Genomic DNA, 23,300 nt, shown 5'->3' on the forward strand with positions numbered 1-23,300 from the left:
CCTGACAAATATGCTATTAATCAGACCAATAATTGCTTTGTTCACCCGCTCTCTGAGTTTGGTCCAAGCCTCTTAAGGCAGTAAAGATCCAGCAGGGCTTTTTCAAAGACGGAAAGATGGTTGGGGTGAGACATGGTGATGGAGGGTGAGTCACCCACGTTTTGATGATTGGGGCAATGGGAGGGTCAAATGGGGTCCTGAGAACCCTAAAAAATGTGGGGCGCTTCATGCTCCCCTTTGCCTTGATTCAGATTGTTTATCTTAGTGTTTCCAAAAAGGAAGATGAGAAGAGTTGATGCAAAGAGAAATGGATAAGAAACCAAGCGAAGATTTTGAGGTAAGAGAGAAGGGAGAAGCAAAGAGGAACGGATGCGAGAAACTAGTTTATGTTGAAGGAAATGGCTGCTGATGGACGATATTGGTTGGATAAAGGAATGTGGGTTTTGCGGGAATAGCTTGTGGTTGCTTTTAGAGACGGAGAAAGTAAGGCAGAGAGCAAAGCAGAGAGAGGGATTGTTCAGAGCCAGCGCCTGGCGAGGGCCATTGTTCATCCTTCCCTTTTGAGCTTAAGGAGACAGGAGAGTTTCACACGCCACTCGCAGGCATCCTGCTGGGCAGCCCCGGAAGGGGGCTATTGCAGCCGGTAAAGAAGGCCTGGCCATAGGGATAAATTACTCTGAATGGAGGGGTCTGTGTTTGCCGTTTTCTCCTCTTTTTCTAAAAGGAGCCAGAGAGGGAAAGAATTCAACCCCAACCACAGGTTGTCCGCTTCGCTTCTGGAAAGGCTCTGCCTTCCAAGTCACCAATTTAACATCCCTCCACCCCCACCGCCCTCCAAACTCTCCACTCCCACCTCCTCTGGAATGCTCCAGGGTTTTGTTGTCCTGCAGGGATGAGGGTGTGTGTGTCTTATGAGGTTTCATAACTTGATGTGAGATGTGAATATATTCTTAGTGAGGAAAGGCATACAAAATGTTACTTTCAAAGAAATTAATTCACAGAAATGGTAATCATTCTTTTTATTTTACATTCCTATATTTATTTTGCTAATTGTTTCATCAAACACAACTGTTAAGTATTTGATGTTTGACATGACGTTTAAAGGGATTTTTTTCTGGTGAAGATTTAGATTTGTTTAGATTTGTTAATGGGAATAAGAAGCCGACTGTGTACAGACACTGATGTATTTGTAAAGGCATGAGTGTGTTTTTACTTTTTGCATGTGTGTGTGCATGTGTACACGATTGTTTGAGCCCTCCACGTAGTTAGCAGCTCATTTTAATGGCTGACTGTTGGACTGATGTAGAAAACAGAGAGGTCAATATACTGGAACTGGCAAACTCTCACTCGGAGATTTGAAATTTACAAGCCCAGTTTTTGCCCCAAATCCCAAATGTTAACATCATAGAACGTCTGGTGCCAACATGGAGGAGTTTAGAGCTGCGGAGCGGAGCCCTTCATGCTGCGTCAGTTTATAACTGGATATTACTGAGCTGGACCTCAGTGCCTGCTCTCCTCATCCAGTCAAAGCCCATAAAGTGCGTTACAGCTCGCCCGCATGGAATAATCTCCTCTTATTACACTTATCCCTTCACTGTGAGTTCACATTCACAGACATGGACCAAATGGAGCTGCTAATACTGATCTGGCATCCAGCACTGCCATGAGGCCTGCCCAGGACCACTGTATTGCTCATGTTCAGAATTTGACCATTCTGGTTTTGGTGTCTCACCAAGCTCGTTGAATGTTTGAACTGGTGAAAAAAATGTTGGGCACTGGTTGAATTTGTGATTGATTTGATTTTGATGATAAATACATTTTTGGACAAGATGCAAAACTTAAGTTTTGCCTCTGAGTTTCATGGTTTGCTGTACTTCCTCCTGTAGGCCGTCATGGTCTGAGTTTTATTTGTACATCGTATGGATTTCAGTCTGTCAGTGTGCAGCAGGTGATCAATAAATCCCAGGGAGAGGTACGGATCTCAGGGGGCGGGGTCCTGTTGCAGGCTGGAAGTTTTGGTGCAGACAGGCGGCTCGTGTAGCAGTGACTCCAGTGGACTGGACCTGATCCAGACACTAGTTACACACACACACACACACACATACACACACACTACAAAAATCTAAAACTTCACCAGCAGGCCATGTGTGCTGCAGAGACATCCTGCTGGAAATGGTGAAACTGTTTCACACAGAGTTTTCAGACTCCAGTGGTCAGCTGGTTCACCTTCCCTGTAGCTCTCTCACTTTCAGTTATTCTGTGTTTTTATTCTACCTGGACAAGCTCAACGATTTTAGCATTCCTGTTGGTTCAGCCACTTTAATTTGGGCTGAGTGAGTTCCACCGCTTTTACAACCCAGAGACATGGTTTTGATTTGCCTCCACAGAACAATAGATGTTTGCAGTTGCGACAGGTCACTTAGTTTGGGTTTACTGGACATTTTTGAGGTTTGCTTCCCACAGCGCAGATTAGGATTCTGTTATTTTACCACTTTCTGAAGCTCAGTATAAAATAGTAATGTATGAACCATGAACACTGCACTCATGGGTGTCCCTCTTTCTGTTTTAAATTTAATTCACAATGTCCTGATATTATATGGTTTCACTCTTAAAAATGAATTTAGTGTTATCTCAGTTAAATAGACAACTGTTCATAAAATATGACTTTAATTTTATAGATGTCTGGTTTAGGACCAACATTACTTACAGACCTAGTATATCAGCACGCTAATTTTCTGTAGTAGTTTAGCAGCTTGATTCTAGTCAGATGCCTTCTTTAAAGCTCCTAGAATCCAAGGTGTTTAGGCTCGGCAAGGTTCAGACTGCCTGTTTTGTCAGACCAAAGCTAAAGCTACTTAAACGGTGAAAGGCAGAAAAGACTCACTTTTGACAAGTTTCAACCAAAGCCAGTGGTTCCCATTCCCTTTGCCAATCAAGAGCGGGAAGGCACCAACTCTTGATTGACAGAAAAACCTCTACTTATCTAATCAGGTATAGGCAGAGCAGGGGAGATGGAAAATTGAACCTCTGATTTAAATAATCAATTATCAACAGTGTAATCCAGTTGAAAATTACTGGAAACTAACTGGAAAATCAACTCTTCCCAGAAAGGAGCACTGAGCTCTGGGTTCAGTCGAGGCTCTGACCCATGTGTCCCTGGTAGAGGCCCCTGTTTAGGATGGTGGTGAGTGTGTATGTGTATATGAGGGGAGAGGTTGGGGGGGTCAGCTGGCCAAAGAGACAATCTGTGGATTAGAGTGAGCTTGGACACCAAGTGCTCACTCAGCACATTACCCAGCAAGTCTAGTGTTCACAGCCAGAGGCAGAGCTCAGGCCTCTGCTGTGTTTACACTGCCAGGTCTGACACACACACACACACACACACACACATACTAAAACAAATCCTATTCATACTAAAGCCAGTACATTGCACTGAAACGCATTGAACGTATCACATTCTACTATAAATCTGCAGTGAGATGAGAATCTGTGTTGTGGACACATTTTGTTTAGTATGAAAAATTGTGTCAAGGTTTGATACTAGTTTGGAATTTCTTTCTTTTTCAGCAGCATCCCTTTCTTTTCAGTGGTGTGGCATTCACACTGCTGCTTCAGCAGCCGTTGAACAAATAGACGGAACTTTCACTCCCTCTGTCTCTCTTTGCCTTCCTCACCCCTCCTCTCTGACTCCACGCATAACACTTGCTTTCTCACCCACACTTCGTAAAAACACCACAGGAGTTCTCCCACACACGCTTATAACAGTCAGACCTGCAGATCTTCATCTGGCTTGTGCTCGTTCAGCTGTCCGTCCCATATGCAGCCTCCATCCTGTACGACGGCTTCATCTTCAGCATCCACGTCTTGTGTGTCTGTTTGTCCTTTTGTAACATGTGTGATCTTTGTGGAAAAGCAGTCATCCAGTTTCCCATTAGGTCATTAAATCCTTACAACTCATGTCCAATACACAAAACAGAGCAAATGGAAGTCGTGATGGATCTTTTATGTGTTTTCTCTTTGATCATAGTGCAGAGTCCTTCCCTCATTCACTTACTGTATACAGGGCACACACTCATGTTCACACACATACACGCACACACACACACACACACACACACACACACACACACACACATACACATACACACATACATATTGAGTCCCAAAGCCACATAAGTACAGTGTGGAGAGGCCAGAGTCATCACAAAGGGCTGACAGTAGTGGAAAATGAAACCTAGTATGACACACTCGCCCCTCTCCCTTCTTAACCCCTTCATGGCCCTGTGACCAGACAGACCACACAGCATAACACACACAGCAAGATCACTCTATAGCAGACTTCATCTGCAGACTTCATCTGCTATAGAGGTTTAAATTCCTTTCTTTTTCAAACAAGTAGTCTGTCAAACTGGAGAGAAAATGTTACTTTTCCCAGTGTAAATCAGTTCTCTTGTCAGCAAAGCTTATCACACAAAGCTATAAACAGGTTTGATTTAATTCTGTTGGATCAAGTGATTAGGATGTTATTTCAATTCAGGATTTTCATCACTGGACAATAATAATTTTTAGCTTTATTATTTATTTTAAAAAAGAAAAAGGAAAAAAGGAATTATTCAACACACAACAAAATGATAAACGCATAAACATTTTTGGCGGCTGCAGCTCCTCAAGTTGGATGGTTGCTCAGTGTTGGAGCTTCTCGCTCCACTCAGCGCATACTAGTTCTGTTTTATTTTGAGATCTTGACTCTTTGCCCAGAGAAAATGAGATTTGTGGGATTATGTTGGATTATCTCAGAATGTTGGCAGATTTTATTTTTACAATAACATGACAAATAGACTTTAACACTTTAAGAGTTACATTTTTCACCATACTGCTTTGTCGTCTTTCTTTCTTTAGTTTTTTTTTTCCTTATTCTTCCTCCTCTAACATGTATCCCCCCACCTAGTGCCAGCCCACATGCCCATCCAGCAGCCAACCCCTCATCCCTGGCCAAGTCAGTGTTATCTTTGAACTGACTTCAGAGAGACTGCTGGCTGACCACGGATGATGACACTGTGTGTGTGTGTGTGTGTGTGTGTATGTACTGTATACAGCTCCATACCAGCACTATCCTTTCATTGCCCCCTACCCCCCCGTTTGATCCCAGAGGCCTTTATTTTTACCCTCAGCAGCAGGACGATGATACATCACCGAGCGTGTAATTATGTTGTTTTCGCTCATTTCAAGGGAATAAAGGACAGCATCCTCCCACATGCTTCTTGGTCGCACTTAGTTAATAGGCAGTGACTTGGTTGAGTGTGTGTGTGTATGTTTGTGTGCGCATGTATGTAGACATCTGGTGTTATTTGCTTGCATGAACTACTGCACACGATGAACATGCAGCGCTGAGGGTCTGAAACGAGACCCCTGTTTCAGGTTGGTGGACCGTCAGCATGGTTAAGGCCAACAACACACACAGACATAAACACACACACGCTTAAACACGCACACCGCTCCACTAAGTTATGTTATAAGAAAGTGATTGAGTGCTGCAGTGTGATAAGACTGGAGTATTAATGAAAGTCTGAGATGAGCAGGCGTGAAAAGAACCCCGCTGCTGACCAACCGCTGAACATTTCAGAAACTCCTGTGTGTTTAGTGTGTGACTGAGCAAACCAGGAGGATGAGCTTGTGATGACGGGCCTGTCCGGGAAGATTTTTTAGCAATGCTTTGAAGATTTGGTGTCAACTCTGAACTTGTTTGTCTGGTGCTTTGTTTACATTCTTGGGCGCACTAACCAGATATTTTTAAGCATTTTAAGAATTTCCCTCTGGTTGAAAAGTGGCACATGTGTGCATCTGGTCACACATGCTGTTCCTCCTCACTTGTGTCTCTTTCCCAGCAGGGCTCAACATGTGCTGCTGTGGTTACCAGCTCGCCGCATCAGAACGGCCTGACCTATGGCAGGCAAATTAGTAGGTGGAGATGAGCCGACGGAGAGGGGGAATGGGCAGGGAGGATGAGCTGTTTGGCAACTTGAAGCCAAGTCCGCTTAAACCAGAGCCATCATAACCACAGGGAATTCAGTCAACGGGTTCTTCCTGTGCTGCAGCAGCTTTAGAGCTTCAATTTGTTGTAATGAGGATAAAATGGATATAAAAAAGGAGCAAGAGCCTGGGAAATGGTGCGTAAAATCATTACAGCTCCACCAGTCAGTATCTTTATATTACAATGAATGTGTGATGTAAAAGGTGAAGAACCCATTTAGAAGCATCATCAACTCTTTATGGAGCATTTTAGCCTCTTTAAGCTCATTGTTTTGGTTTTGTGGAACATTTACTGTGTGGTTCAGTTTCACTGCTCTCATCAACCTCATTTCTAGCAGCAGGCTGCTCTTTAAAAAAAAACAAAACTTTACACTGCCTGCCCAGGACAAAGCATTAGACAGCTAGTGACTAGCTGGTGAAGAAACTGGAGAACTAACAACTTGCCATGTTGAGACCAAAACAGGAGAGTGGATGTTAGATGTACATAACATGCTTATCAGACAGACAGAAACGCTTTGTCTGCTTGACATATAAATAGGATATTGTTTTTCAATCCAGCCACAGATACTGGCTTTCACATCTGATGCATATCCACCAGTTTTCAAACGATAAAAACAATATGCAATATACAAGTGACAATGAGCAGTTTGAATAATCAGTGCCTGTAAAGTGAGTTAGTATTGGAGTCCAGAGTTGTTAGCAGTGTGATCACGCCTTCTCTTCTTTACTTTCCCTCACACATCACACATTGCAATGTCAACCCAATTTAGACTAGATCGAAAATGGAAGTGACATGTTTGTTTTTCCATTGAAAATAACACTGGAAATCCAAAGATTTCCTGCTTTGTGTGTATAAAAAACCTTTTTAGTATTCAGTCTCACACATCCCAGTTTGTGTTGATTTCTCATTAATATTATGTACTCTATATGGTGTCAATCCAATTCAAAACTGTGATGCTTTTTTGATTTGTCTATTAAGTTTTACAGAAAGCAGACTGGTTTTGAAGTCTGTGGTGACCAAGGCAGTGTCCATCTCAATACAACTACTTGCAAACTTCATTTGGTGAAAATGTAGGAGATAAGAAGACAAAAATAGAGATTAGACTATTCTGCATTACAGAATCAGTTGCTTCTAGTTTGAATGTAGGTTTTTTTGTCCCTCTACAGTGTATCTGTAAGTGTTCAATAAGCCCAGTTTAAACAGCACTGGTTTCTTTTGCTTTTTTTTTCCTCGAGACAAAATAAATGTATTCTAACATTATTACTGCATAAATGAACTAGACAGAGCGATCTGTGAGATGTCCAACATGTACAGCTGTAAGCCTAAAAGTCAGTTTGGAAAATGTCTTATCTAAAATATCTTGTATTTTTCTAACAGAAAAAGAGAGAGAGACCAGTAAGTGACAGTTACCATGTTTAATCTTGTTCATTTACATGTAATTGACTCAGTTTATCATATAATTCATCCTGAGAAAGAGTAGAATTTAAAATAAAAGCAATGCAGCAGCCTCACAAGTTTTCTCCCTCCTGTCATTTGAAGTCTACCTTGGTGCTAGCTCCTCACCAGAATTGGTGTGTTGTTATATTCAGATTTTAATTACCTAAAAACAGGTAATATTTTCCTATTTTTGAGACAGTATTTTCACTATTCAGTATTACCTTTCTATCAAGACACTGTTGCAGTTCTCTCTGTTCAGTATGAATGGCGAATGACCGTTATACGGGATAGCTGTTCACCTGCACTATGTGATCAGTCAGGCTTCTCATTCTGTCAACAGTCACACGGTGAGAAGTGATGAAGGATGACCATTGTTGTCTGACAGCGAGGCGGGACACAAGTTGAGTCCATTTTCATTGTGCAGCACTGCGCAACGCTGTGCCATACAGCCGGTTTAGGACTGTCGGGGCCGAACAGTTGCTGACATGCTGAGATGCAGCTGTCTCTCTGAAGTGACACTTTTACAGCTCGACACCAGCAGCGGAAGGGTGGCAGGAAGGCAGAGGGCGGACAAAAGGTTTGACTCACTCCCTCCATGCTCCTGTCTTACCCTTCGCATTGTGAGATGGTTCATTCCCCCCCATCCCAATTTCCCGCTTATCACTTTTTATAGCAGTACACTCATGCATTGAAAGAAAGACGCAGCTCCGACCCTCCAGGTAGTCTCCAGGGAGGTCCACGCCTAATTAACTGGCAGCCTTTTGACATCGTTCAAAGCGTGTGGCCACCCGCTCTCCAGGCTGGGTTACCATTGTATGTTTTGGCCCCACTGCTCTCTCCTCAACTCTTCACACTCGTCATTTAACTATTTAACAACAGCAAATAGTGAAATGGTGGAATAAGAGTTTGAATACCACCTGGTTAGATCTGAGACTCCTACGACACGACCGCTTCCGGCTCGGTTTGGTTGGTGAACGCAGGCTTTTGGCGGCTGGCTTCTGCTGTAGGTGGGACAGGTTTAGGCGTGGTGGTGTCAGGGTGGGTTTGCGGGATCATCTGTGTTTACCTTTGGGGTGGGGGGACCACCTGTCTTGTTCCACACCAGGCCTGTTTAGACAGTTTCCGGCTGTAGTAACCAGAAGTGGAGGATCTTTGGTGGTCTTTGTTTTCTTTTTCTCTGCTGGAGGTTCCTGACTGACTCACAGCTCATGTACCAGCCTCTAGCAGCAGCAGGTGAAGGGTTTAGTTGTCTGTCTTTGTTGGCCCGAAGAGCAGGTTCAACACGTTGGCCTACATCACCTGCTATTGGATAGAAATGGGAGCTTAACTTCCTTTCTCAAGTGGTTAGAACTCTCTTCATCATGCGGCTTGTTTTTGGGGTTTGATGTGGTAGCATTTGTTGATTTATGTACAAAAATTAAAAGATCAAGTTTCAGCCTATCAAATCTACAAACAAACTAGGAAGTACTGCTGTTCAATAGCAAATGAGATGATTTGCTGTCCTTGAACAGGTTTTATTCCTAGCTGGTGCTCTGGCACCTACTGAACAGGTGCATGGAAAAGGAAAGCAACCCTTGATAGGAAAACTCTATCAACATTTAATGTCTTGGAACAAATTTCACAGGCAGAAAAGGAATTGTTTACCTTAATTATGTCTATTACAGTAAGCACCTCCAACTTTTATATATATATCAAACTGATCTACTGATAAAAATGTTGTTTTGTATGTATGAAAACATGTAGATTAAGACCAACATCAATCCTCAATTAACATTAACCCGTGCTAATCCTCTGCCACTGGCTGTTCCTGTGGCATCTTAACAGTACAAACACAATTTCCAAATTCTCTTTGCCGGAATGCTTTTGTTGTGAAAGTCATTTAGAAGAAACCTGGTAACATCAGAAAAGTTTAGAAAAGTTTACTCTTCCGTGACTACTCTTTGTCCCTGTAAAGCTTGTGTTCAGTGTTTTTTTTTTTTTTTCCCAACTCAGCTTTGCAAGCAGTTAAGTGATGTTGAGCAGGATTTCCTTTAACAGCTCAGGTGATTTCTACCCTACCTGCCCTACTTAAACTTCCTTTAATAGGTTGAATCATGTATTGTTTCTAAACTTGCACTTACAGCTCAAAGAGATCCACTGTCTCTACAAAACAATCCAGCATGTGATGTGCTATCTGTGTGATGGATCAGAGGCTTGTCATGCTGGCGCTCTTGAGAGTGCTGGGCTGCCATGACTGCCTGTTGCTGCATGGTGTGTATGTGTGCATGTGTGTTTGTCTGTGGCCTTACATAACAATCTAGTGAGTGGCGATGACTCTTTACTTCTTCAGTAGGTCATGCTCTTAGTACAAAAGAGATATTGATGCATCTGCCGGTTCTGACACACATCCATACTTGTTTCTTAAACTAATAATCTGTGTGTTGATCTTTCACTTGTCATTATCAGCTTCATCAGTGAACATCAGCATCTTTTGGCTTCCTTGATCCGGGTTTTGAAGTTGTGATTATTTTTCGTGGCAGGGTTACAAGAGTATGAGCTAATGTTTGCATCGTTTTTGGCACTCAGTGTTAGCTCAGAAAAAAGACAGTATTTTCTCTCTCAGAGCAGACTGAAAGAGTTAGCAAGTCTGTGCCCACCCATGTGGGAAAGTATTTACACCAATTCACATAATGCATATTTGACAATTTTATTTTCTCTGATTTGACAACTTTGGAAGTTTTCTGTATTTTTCAGTGTATTCGTAGCCTGATTCACTGTTACTTTGCGGCTGATTAACTTGTGTCAATTCTGTGTGTACCTGCCAGTGGTGATACAAATAACTTTGTGTGACATGGTGTTGGCAGCATGTCACACAAAAAACTAGCTCTAGTTTAGTTATCCTGTTAGTCCCACCTCTAGCTGGGAATCACCATAAATATTAAAAGGATTAACAATACCAGAAACAATAACTCAAAATATCTACCTGTTGTTAACAGTATATTGTCATATCACCTAAATATCTTCCCAGTTCTGGTATATACATATACATGTGTTTCTTTGCCTCTGGTTGGAGCAAATAGCTCCAGTATGTTTGTCAAATGTACGATCTGTGACGTGGCTTCATGTTGACATGACTTCTGCTCCAGCTAACAGACTTGAATTTAGCTCAGTGCAAACCCACATACACACACACACACACACAGATAAATAAAACACACATAATATGCTTAAAGTTACAAATCCAGCACTGCTCACAACACTGCAGTATAAGCTATCGATGTTGTACTATCAGGAATTAGTCTTAGTTGGGGATTTTCAGGCCTTAGTCTGGACCTGTCTGTGTGTAATTGTCCTGTCTGTCTCTCCGAGTGTAAATGGCACGCCCCCGGGGTCTAAGGACCGCAGGAACTACACACTGTGCAAGAAAATTAGAAAGACAACTTTAAAGACAGGAAGACTTGGATGACGCCATCCCTGTTTCCCTCCTGTTAATGAAGAGTTCTGGAAACGAGGGGAGGGAAGGGGAAAAAAGTGGGGAAGAGGAGAATAGAAGGGCCCGGCAGCTGAAGGGGAAGTGTGAAGAGGGGATGGTGGAAAGAGAAGAATGAGGAGAAAGAGAGGGAGAGAGGGAAATGAAAAGAAAGAGGCCATTAATTTAGTGCTGTGGGAGGGATCTGAAGGTTACTGAGCTCTCTCTGCCAGGCCCTCCTGGGTTGACTGATGCCTTTGTGAGGAGGCCAGGAACCACACACACACATACACACATACACACACACACACATCCATGCACACATACACACACGCGTTCCAAGAAACTCAGGGTTTGTTGCGGCAGGCCAGTTTCAGCAAAATAGACACACACACACACACCCAGATGGTCATTAATAGGCTTCAAAGTGAGAGCAAAATGGGAAACCTTTATTTATTTCCTCTCCGAAACGTGATGTGCTGTGATGCGTCTGAAGGTGTGGTGACTCCATGTTTTTCTCTGCTGTGGTGGAAAATCCAAGCAGAGTGAACGTATGGATCCTGCATGTGTTTGTGTGTGTTTGACTATGTATTTTGGGATTGTGTGTGTACATATGCACACAGTCTAAGCCAAACAGGCCATGTGTGGGCCAGTACCTGATGTGTTGGGCTACAGAAAAGAATGAGTATATATTTCTTGTTGATGTGATGTTATTTCCTCTTAATTAAAACAAGGTTGAGTTGCGGTATAGAGAGACTGAAGATGTTTCATGATTCATAATGGGATCTTTGGCTTAAGCTTCTGCTGTTAATAGAAGTACTTGTGTTACCCGTGAGTCTAAGCTGAAAAATATCTGTTAATGTTAAATCTTGGAGATGAATACAAATATTGGATGTTATTTTACTTAAATCACACATCTGTATTTGGAATGACACTTGAATTGTTTCCTGACAGACAGAAAATTGACAAAATTATCACTTCTTAGCTCACAAACCTCATTAATGACTTCATGAATCATTATTCAGATGGGTGTCAGTGCAGTCTAATAACAGTGTCATATCAACTGTTTTTTGAGGATGACAAAAGGGCCTTCAGGGGGAAATTTCACTAAATAAATCACTTGGTGTTGCTTTTAAAAGACATTGTCCTACTTATCACAGAAGATCTCAGCTAGAAACTCCACAGTACATGCTCACACATGTAAACATACAGATTTATAAAGGCTCCTCACTGTGAGAAGCTAAAACTACCTGAGGCTACACAGCTTTATACTCATGATCATAACACTCTCTGTCTCTGTTACTCATACAACACACATATTTATGTTCTGACAGAAGATATTCATTTAATAAAAGCCATTCATACTAAGATCAAGCATGTGAATTGTTCTCTTTAAATGGGACATTCTGGAGGAATCCATATTAAACTCACACACATACAGTGCAGTATGGCCACAGGCCAGATGGTTTATGAAGTCTCATTTCTACATGGTGACATAGTGTGTGGCTGTATGGAGCATATTAGGCTGTAGTTTACAGTACACAGCACATTGGAGCAGTGACAGAGAAGCTGCATGGCAGAAGGCAGCTCAGAAAAATGCTGGTAATATATTGAGTCCCTTAAAAGAAAGAAAAAGCAGCACATGAACATGAGCTGAGTAAAGCAGCCTAATATGCAGGCTGAGCTGTCATTTTGTTACCACTGCAATGTTTTAGTATTGGCTAATTAGGCATTAAACATTTGGCAGAGAGTGTTAGTTTGTCACTGCTCTGCTGTAGAACTGAAGACTCGACACTTGGACTGAGGTCAGATTTAAGACATTTTCTAGTTTTGACCTTGTAAAATCCCACAATTATAATTTAAAAAGAACAACACCAGGCAGGCCCTGCACAGCCACAAAGCTTCAGTATTTTAGTTAGGCCTGCATGTTGAAATGACACGGTCTCACCAATGTAAAAACACTATCACAGAGTTTGGAAGAAAAGATTCAAATGCCCCATGGTATTCGATACAGGGAGACCTGACTTGTAGTGGACTTTAAATTGGATTTGGGACCTGCTTCGACATGATTTGAGGTTTGACTTAGACTTGCCCAAAAAGATGTTGGAACAAAGCCAATATTTGAAGGACATCAGAATCATGCCTCTGTTGAAGCGATGCCTTCAGTGCCCTGTGGTGTTCTTACTGAAGAGTTACTTAGTCCATTTACAGCAGCTTTGTGGTTGAGTTGATTCCATTTGAGCATGTTTACATATTTACCAGATGAAGTTCCTAACCTGTACCAAAGCCCTGAAATGCTCCTGATGTTTCTCCAGCTGGGGAACAACTATTCAACATGAGCAGCACCACCTTTTAAATCAGTTGAGAAAAAATTTAGAATTTGGGAGCAATTCATAGAACTGAAACCAGGTTAGTTTTAATTTTTGCATAGAGTCCCAGCCAGATGGAGTTTACAGCTGCAGCATAAATCAAATAGAAAATCACATTTAAGTACACTAAACAGATGGGCTGTGGTTTTCTGAAACCTTTGTCACACAGTTGAGTAAGTAGGGAATAGTTGAGCAGGGTGAATGTATCATAATAGAAAAACAAAGAAGTCACATGGGCAAAAATCAGCGTCAGCTGGCTTTATGCAAAAAGACAAAACCACAGTCCTGTCATGTGTGTTGCAGTAAATGTCCTCCCTGTCTGACTCTTGTGCAGTTCTTCTGCCGAATGTTGTGTTGTCTGAGTCAGGGTTCAGAGGCAGGTTGGGGTTTTTTTTTTTTTTCAGCCTGCACATTTAATACTTTCACCTTCAGTCAGTGATGAGTGCATGATGGGAAAATGAAATTATTAAAGTGCAGGAATCAGTATTTGCCTGTTTGAATTCCAGTAAAAATATGTAAATTAACCTGAACATGTCTGGCCCTCTCTTCCTTTCCATGTGCAGGTGTTCAGGCCAGCGCTGAGTGTTCGTGTGGGAGGAATCACTTCACGTGTGCGGTCAGTGCGTTCGGGGAGTGTACCTGCATCCCGGCCCAGTGGCAGTGTGATGGAGACAATGACTGCGGGGACCACAGCGATGAGGACGGATGCAGTGAGTACACAATCCTCTTACTATGTTTTCTACCATCCTCCCCCTCTGCCTTTCCTTTTCTCTCCCTTATTATTGATCTACCATGAACAAAACATGTTAAAATCAAATAAAGACACTTGGTATAGATTTTATTATTAAAATCCCCATTGAATGTCTCAGAAACTAAAAAGCTTCATTTTTGATTCACTCTACTGACCAACTGCAGCTGTAGGCATCAAGTTGGCACTGAGGCCAAAGTACTCATGCAAGCCTCTTTATTAGATTTGATGTGATTTCTTGATCAGCTTAAGATAATTTCCCAGTTGGTGACAGATAAAGGTGGACTAACAGTTCTGCATTTCATAAGGACAAACATTTGTCTCTGATGTCAAATCTGATGTCAAACCTTGCCCAGTTTGTTGCCCTGACATTTCATCATCATGATATAATCATATATTATTATATAGTAACAATTACTGTTTTTGTTTTATCAACCACTTCAGACACATTCAGGCCAGTACAAAAACAGCATTAAGGTTTTACTCCCAGCCTTAGATGTTTGTTATTGGCATTGTATTTAACATTTTAATACTAATACAATTTCAGTTTTAAAGATTTTCTGAAATTTAAAAACTCTGACTTGAAGCTTTGGGTTCTACCAGCTTGACACATGTAAATCAGCAGCTCTCATCAGAATATTCTCATGGTCCTCTTGAACAAGGCATTAAACTCCCACTACTCAACAAAGACTTTGTTTGTACTTGGCAGCTCTCTGGTGCAAATTTGTGTAACTGCATGACTTCTGACTTTTGCTAGAAAGGTACAACTGAGCTCAGGCAGAGTTTTCCTGCATAAATAGTCCAGAATAGTAAGAAAAAAAATATAATTGGGCCCATATGGATCCCATCATCACCCAGTGAAACAGTGAATGGGTCACTGGTCCAGGCGGGGTAGTATTTCTGATGCAGAAACAGAGCGAGGCGCTCTGCGTGGTGTATGCCCCGTGCAGAAAAATGCTTGAGTGACTTTTGGCATCAGACAGCGTTTGGCTGGAGGGAAATCTTGGCAGCAGAGTCAGACAGGAGTATTTTCCTGCAGAGCATGTCAGTTTGTCAAGTGGAGGAGATCTTCACCGCCCCTCTTTTACACTTCTGTGTATTGATGTGAAATGTCAATGTGAGGGTCTTCTTTTTTTCTTTTTTCTGCTTGCTCACAGAGCAGATGAGCAGATCCTGCCCTTTTGTTTGACACTTTGTAAGCCTCTCTGAGAGATGTGTGGTTGTGTGTGTGTATGTGTGTGTGTTGATATTCTTTTTACATCAGTCTTCCTCTGTCACATTAAGCTAGTTAGGGGCTGGGAGAGAGGATGCTAAGTGTTATTGATCTCTGGTCAGTTGAATGTTCAGTGAGTCTGATCGCCACATATTGATCTGTGGGACGTCACTTTTTTTTTTTTTAAGGAGACACATGGAAGCAGCTGACAGATATCAGAGCATCTAGCTGGACCTTCGTAATCCATTAGTACTGTCTGATCGATCCTTCGCTCCAGTCGGGTACTTGTCCTCTTGGACTCACTCCAGTCAATCTTGTAATCGCGGAGCTCATAGTACAGAGATTCATGTTGCTGTAGTGAACAGCTTTTGAATACCACACCTATAACCCTTCAGTATTTATTCCCACACAAATGTTTTGTGCAGCTACTGCTTCTGCTCATTCAAACATTTTCTATTAGAAAATTCCATCTCACATCCTGTCATTCCTTTAGTTAGTTGTACAATAGACAAATCTTTGAGCAATGCATCTCAAATCGAGGCTTTTTCGGGTTCAGGTTTGTTAGTTTGGAACAACTAAAGAAACTGATTATGTCTCTCTGGATACTTCCTGTGCTGGAATTTTTTAATCTAAACTGGTTGTCGCATTGGAGAATGAACAAACTGGTAGTGAAGTAATAAATTGCCATCTTTTCTGGTACTTACTTAATAGTGAGGACATTTATCAAGAAGAAATGCCAAATATTCTCGTTCCACCTTCTCAAATATGACAGTTTGATGCTTTTCTCTGTTTTATATCAGCATGAATTAAAAAGTTTGGACTAGTTTGGACAAAACAAGCAATTTGAAGATGTCTCCTTGTGCTCTAGGATGTCGTAATGGGCAGTTTTTGTGAAATTATGGATATGTTTACCTCCTCAGGCCTCTGAAAATTTTTCAAATCAAGCAGTTTATGAAAGAAACATTACTCAGAACTTAAGTCCACTCAACACACTATGTTTTAGCAACCTGCTAAAGAGTTTCAAATAGACGTTGTTTTTTAAATGGGACACAAGTCAAAAAAATGTTGGGAACTACTAATATAGTCAAAATTCAATCACCTATTCTCTACAGCTATGAGGATCGGGCCAAAATACATTTGTCAGAGAGGTGCTAATACTCTGTTCATCAAATACCAAAAATATATTTGTAGTCATTAGTTCTTATGAATTGAAAAGTGTCCTCCAGGTATTAGATTTTAGTAGTTTCCAGCTAACTGAAGGATTGATTTCCTCAGGTAAAGAACTCTGTTAGTAGTCTGTGTTTGCTTGTAGACATTAAATAGAATTCTCTGTGTGTAGGCATAAATCCCTTTAATACTGATCGCATAGTCAGAGACGTGTATTTACATGTGTGTTTGTGAGGAGAGTTGAGGTCCAGCTTCTATTACACTGATTGAATTAAGCGAGTCAGATCGTAAAACCAAGGAGTGAAATTTTATGGTTTTTAACAAGGTTTTCTAAACGCAGCGAAGAATTGAATTTATGGAGGCACAGCTTCAACGCACGGTGGAGAGAGAGCAGTTTCTACAATTCAGCAGGAACAGCAGATGTGTGTGTGTGTGTATGTGAGAATATAGAAACACAATGAACACACACACATAAACGCAGAAGAATGCCTCTTTTCAGCAGAATTGTAGCAGTGTAGTTTGTGGCATGCAGACTTTGTTTGAACTTTAACGCATTTATCATTTCTACCAATTTAGCAATTTCTAGAGAAAGCACAATTGAATCAATCCTGAATCACCCTGGAGGAATGTGTGTGTCTGTGAGTATTGGAGCTCAGCAGGAGAATGAGAGCAGAGGCAAAGTGTCCGACTGTGTCTATGAAGCTATCCTTGTAAACTTCTGATCTAATTACGATGTGGGAATCATGTGGAAATGTGTAGTGCAGATGTGGCTGTTTTGTCAGTGTGTTTGTGTGTGTGTGCGTGCGTAAGTGAGTGTGTTTGCTTGTGTTCCCCCAGATAAAGTTTCATAGCTGTGTAGAGACCAAAGAGGGAGTGGAGAAGAGTTGATGAGGGAGTGGGGAAGAGCATGCATGGATTCCCTGTGCAGGCGTTAGTGGATGTGTATGTGTGTGTGTGGGTGGGTTGTGAATGTCGGTGTAGGAACTCTATCTTACTCGAAAGGACCCGCTGGCGGGTGAAGGTGAGGAAATTAACTTTACAGCCGTGAGTTCTCCTCTTCACCTCACATGTAACATCTGTATGTTTATAGTGGACCACACTGGGTGGATAGGGGGTCTTTGCCTAGCGATCATAAATCTGCCCTTCTAAGTTAAGATGTCCATACCAGTGTGTTTGCAAGGCTTAGCTTCTAAACTATAAATCAAAAGGTTTAGATATATGGACTTATCACTGGCCTCCATTCATTTCTTTTAAGTATAAAAATCAGTTAGTCAACTCTTGAACCTAGTGTTGTGTAACATTAAGTCTGCATTATTTTTTACATCATTTTATCACTTTGATGGTTACACAGTTTAAGAACAGGTTGATTTCAAATGTGCATTGGTTGAGGATTCTTTGGAATAAGCATGGCTGAATGGGTAAAGAGGAGAGAGCTCCACCTAAACTCAAACTCCTTCTATCAACACAGTGTTCTTCGCCCTCTCCAGATGTGGGTTGTGGTGACATAAACTATCAAAGAAACCCAGATATGTTTCTCCCCAACCAAATCCCCCCACTGTTCTTGGGAGATTCTGAGGCATTCCCAGCCCTGATATAATATATGGTCCTTCCGGTGTGTTCTGGGTCTACCTTATAGTCTCCTCCAATTTAAACATGAATAGAGAGAATATGTCCACAGGGAGGCATCCAGGACACCGATCAGATAAGGCACCACTTTATCTGGCTCCTTTCAGAATGAAGGAACAATGTTTCTAATTGGCCCCTTCCATTCTTACAATGTTAAAAGCCAAGTGACTATGTTGGTGGTCGCGTGTTGCTTCAGGTACCATTGAGACATGAAATATGATCCAGGAAGTCCAACTCGAGCTACAGATCTGTGAGTTTGAAGGCTTGTCAGATGCCAAAACACTGCACTGCAGTTCTAAAGTTGGTCTGAATGCAGCCTTACAGAAAACCCAGACACCGTTTTGGCTGTAGGTGTATACAGTCTCATTCTGTTCCTCTATCCATAATTCATTAAAGGGGTTGGACAATCAACTGGTAAATCAAGAGTTTGCCTTCAGGCTCAGTTCCTCTTCAACACTGACGAAATGGTACAAATACCCACATCACTGGAGATTCTACCCCAAATCTGTCTGTCGATCTCGTACTTCATTTTGCTCTCACTTTTGTAATCTGTAATTTACCTCATGTGGCCTCAACTCAGAATTAATTTAGGTCAAAGGTGTATCACTGGATACACAGATGAGTTTGTGAGCCACATTGCAGAAAAAAAGCACAAAAAATAGTGTTTGGAACAAAAAAATTCACAAAAAATTCTGGCACCCACACTCTGCTTAATTACATATTTGAAGTGTCTGACTGACGATGACACGGGTATACATGTATATAACAGTATGGTGATCACGAAAGCGTTTCTGTTTTCATGCCTCACTAGCAGAGGAAAAGGAAAAGCACATTACAGGGTCACACATCTCAAGGACAAGACACTAATTAGCCCTGATGAAATTTAATGAAGGCATAACTCACAGACGTTTCATCAAATTAATAACACCCCTTTTTTCATTGATACAGCTGCCTGAACTCAGGGGGTGTACACAGCTCCGGATTGCACATGGTCTGAACACACTGCACCATGTTTGATCTTAGGCCAAACGAATGAGCTGTTAAGACACTCTGACATGAAGCATGGCTACATTAGAGGAATATATGTTTATGTTCTTGGCAGTCAGCTCCACATCCATAAACCCTCATAAGGAGAAGGGAGGGGAGGTTAGATGCTGCCTTTGCGATTCTGGTTCCTATGGAAATGGCAGCGAGTGCTCATTGAATTGAAGGCTGTGCAGACAGCTTCAAGGTGAGGTGGAAAGCGAATGAAGAGGGAGAAGGACAGAGAGAACTGACGAAAAGACTGATGCTTGCTTCATATTGCGCACTTTAATGGCATGAATGAGTGTGGGTGTTGAGGCTTTGTGAAACTGTAGTAACTTTGTGAAAACAACACATTAATGTTGATACTGAATTTCTGTGATAAAGCAACATTTTACAACTAAAATGTAACTCGTCATGATCCTATTTGACACAGGGCCTGATGCTTTTTCTCCTTCTATTGGTAATTTCCTGATTTATTTATTTATTTATTTATTTTTTGTCAAAAAACATCAGAAAGTTAAAAATTGCCCTTTATAAACTTTATAATTCTTGGAGTGCAAGGTCCACACATCTTGTTTTGTCTGACCAAACCCATAGTTATTTTAAATCACTAGCTCTAAATTGAAATTTCCTCATTTAGTGAAGGTAAAGCTTTACAGTACATCATGTGTCAACATGAATGTATTGCAGACACTTTAATACTGGACAACAATACGTTTCAGTGGTGATGTTGTTCTTATACTGTAATATTGTGTGTGTAATTGCCAGACCTGTAGACTTCAGGTTCGGACTTGAGTCAGACTTGAGTAAACAACTGACTGTTGTGAGACTTGCTTTGACAGGAAAATGCTGTGACATTTTAATAACAGTCAGCATTTTGAAGCCTGAAAGACCTGAATCCCAAATTGCAGTGTCCTTACCAACACAGCTAGACTCATCCCAAAAGACACCTCTGGCAGTTATAACATTGTGTCATACTTGAACATTTATTGTCCTGATTTATAGTCTTGTAACTTTAATTGTGCCTTATTAGTCTTTTACATGGTTTTGTGTTCATGTTTGTATTGAATTCAGTTCCAAGTGTCATTAAAAGGTCATAAGAAGTCTAAAAGGAAAAGGAAATGTTTTCTTTCTCTCTTTTTATATCCTGGATGTTATTTTTGTAGATTTGGCTTTCATTCCTATAGTTACACTAACATTTATCACACTAGCTTCTTTGCTGTGCTTTAAGCATGTGATAAATCAGTGTCATCATGTTTGAACAGTCAGGTAAATTGTACACAAACAGCTTTTCCTCTCCCATTCTCCCCCCTATGTGCTAAGTGATCTTAAATGGAAAAAGAAGTCTCTTATGTGTCTATCCACTCTGCAACCAGAACAGTATTTTGCTATGAATGTGGCCCTCTGAACTTTGTAGATACCTTGAAAGTAGATAGGGCCAACAGTCTAATTGAGTCTGACTTATGTTTCCATCTTCTGTCATATCTTATCTGTCTCTCGGTTTTCCTGATCGCTTCTCCCAGTTCAAGGCAATTAAATTTGTTAACACGTGCTGATATAGATTGTTCATAACAACAGTAACCACAGCAGATAAGACAGGATAACCTTATACGTCTTCTGTTGTTTCACCATGCTTCTCCACAAATCTCCTCCACCCTCGCTTTTAGATCATCCCTCAAGTGATTTCTTTCTCTGCATTTCACTTACATCGAAGTAAGCAGGATGTGAGCACACACACACACACACACACCCAAGCAGATGCATAGGCACAATGTCGGAGACCTGCTGAGTTGAAAGCAGCTGAGGTTGTGAAAGAGAGTGAGGAGACAGGGGTGCAGGAGAGATAGATGTGAAGTGTGTGTGTGTGCGTATGTGTGTGTGTATGTATGTACATTGCGGGTGGATATGAGATGAAATGGAGGAGGAAAAATCTCTGTTGTGCGTGATTGAAAGCACTGCATGAGGTTTGGCTTCCTCTGCTGTTGGCTCACACAAGTCTGTGAGGTTTGGGAAATGGGTGTGTACTATATACTCAAATACACTCACTCACAGGTATATACACACACACTAATGCATTTGTTACACTGACTTGTGAGGACCCTCCATTGGATGCATTTCAGGATATCGGTCAGGACTTACAGTTCTCCCAGGTGCTATTATATTTACAGTTTTCATGAGAAGAATCCATTGGAATAACCCACTGTAAATGTTCTTAGACCTCATAAATTGTCACTTCTTCCAAAAATGTTGAAGTCAGTTGAAGACTCTTTTTACAGAAATATATGTCTATATTTTTGTAATGCAAGAATATATGTCTATATTTTTGTTGTGTACTAATTTGTTGTTCCTTAACATGATGTTTAAGTGCAAGAAACACTGAATCAATCACCATTTCTCAAAAGGGAAGAAGGCAACGTCTGTTTTTGTTGTCAGTTGCCTAGCAACAGTGTTCTCACAATTTACACTGAACACCAAGTACAGTGATTGAACAGTGTGTAGGATATGTCCAATTTGGAGAACACAACTGCTTTAAGTCATTTGAATTTAACCCCTCAGTATTTAAGTGTTTTGAATAAAGTCCTGTTTTTTCCTGACATGAATGTCCACGTTCATGTGAATACAGAACAGCTTTAATTGTACAGTCTACATCCTATTTGCATAGTTGGATCTCATTTCCAGTAACGTACTAACTTTCTAACTAACTAACTGCTTTAAACTTTTGATAATTCCATATTAACCTCGAGGTTAAAAGTTTTAGTTGTTAAATTGTCTTCATTTTCTTTTTTTCACATCAGTAGACTGTGCTTTCATTCAGTGAAACCACTGTTGCACCAAACTAAGGTGAATTAAAACTTTCATTAAGTCAAAATGACAAAATTTCAAAACTATTAACAGGTCTTCGAAGGTGTGACATGTCCTGACGTTCAGGATTCTAAGACACATTCTGTCTTTCTGACAGGAATCTGGACAGATCAGATCGTCTTTTTGAGCCCATCAGCAAAGTAACTTGAAATAATGATGACTCTAATCTCCAGGCATGGATCTTTGAGACTTCTAAGAGTAATCTAGGCCTCTGAAAGGCTTCTGAAGTCTAATCTTGACCCTTAACTTGTCAACTGAACAAAACAAGTGAGGAATGACCACAGTGTCCTTGCTCGAAATATCTAGAACTCACGCAGGTTCTCACAAGGGCATTGATATAAACTCACACACACACACACATAAACCACCAAAAAATAAGATATACCCCCCTGCATCCCCTAATCCACCACTCTCTGCAGTCTTAGCCAATCAGAGAGCAGCTGTGACCGCAGGAGCTCGGCTGATCCAAAAGCAGGAGCGGAGAAGATTAGGACCCCATTCCCTCCTTCTCTATGTGTCAATTTCTCTCTCTATCCCCTCATCTTTTCCTCCCTCCGCACCTCCCTCCATCCCTGCATCCCTCTTTTCTCTAACCACAGGAAACCTGCAAATCCAACTCACTTGTCTTTTAACCCAAGACTTCCTCTTTTATTTTGCACTGTGTGGTTGAATTTCTTCCTACATTCAGTTAGTCTGTCTTCCTGTCTCTTTCTTCTTAGGTTGTCGTATTTTCTGTCTCACTTTCCTTCTCAGGATTTGACCGTAGTTGTTTGGACACATTAGCATAATCCTCCCCTTCTCTTTCTTTTTCAACCTCTGCTTGCCTCCTAAACCCCCCCACCCCACCCCATGTCCTCTCTTCCGCCTCCTTCCTAAATATTTACTCCCTGCTCAGTAAACGAGGCGAGTGCGCTTGTTCACACAGAGGAGGAGATGATTAGAGACTGATTGAGGGCAGACAAAGAGACAGAAATAAGAAGAGAAAAAAAGAGCTTGTTCTGGTGCCTGGTGTTACCTTATTTGTAAATACAAGCTTGTTTGGGTGGGTTTATATGTTGTGTTGTGTTAAAGGTGATGGATTCAAGTTTTTTAAGTGGTCTATGGGACATTTATAAACATATAATTATTATTTTATAGGGATCAACAGTAAGGTTGAATTAAAGTTTTTTTTAACTATTTTTATTTTGTGTTATCTGTGTGTTTTTGTTTTTTGTTGATTTGTTTTTATCTTTATTTAAGAATCAAATTGACTTATAGGAACAGTTTCTTTAAGGATAATATTCTCTGACAGATGCATTTTTCAGTTTTTTCAGTGAGTGAGGAATAGCAGTTACAACATGATAAAACGCCTGACTCATATGTGCAAGTGTATG

General features: G+C 41.1%; 1 protein-coding gene across 3 annotated transcripts in view; it reads left to right on the forward strand.

The window, feature by feature from the left end:
- lrp4 (low density lipoprotein receptor-related protein 4) overlaps positions 1 to 23,300 on the forward strand; it is a 105,589-nt gene that overhangs the window by 33,082 nt on the left and 49,207 nt on the right. For all 3 annotated transcript variants that reach the window (XM_018683327.2, XM_018683328.2, XM_018683329.2), the window contains exon 2: positions 13,849 to 13,995. In XM_018683327.2, the coding sequence (XP_018538843.1) occupies positions 13,849 to 13,995 (147 nt within the window). The remainder of the gene's footprint in view (positions 1 to 13,848; positions 13,996 to 23,300) is intronic.

This window comes from Lates calcarifer, linkage group LG2 (assembly GCF_001640805.2).
Source record: "Lates calcarifer isolate ASB-BC8 linkage group LG2, TLL_Latcal_v3, whole genome shotgun sequence".
Taxonomy (NCBI): domain Eukaryota; kingdom Metazoa; phylum Chordata; class Actinopteri; family Centropomidae; genus Lates; species Lates calcarifer.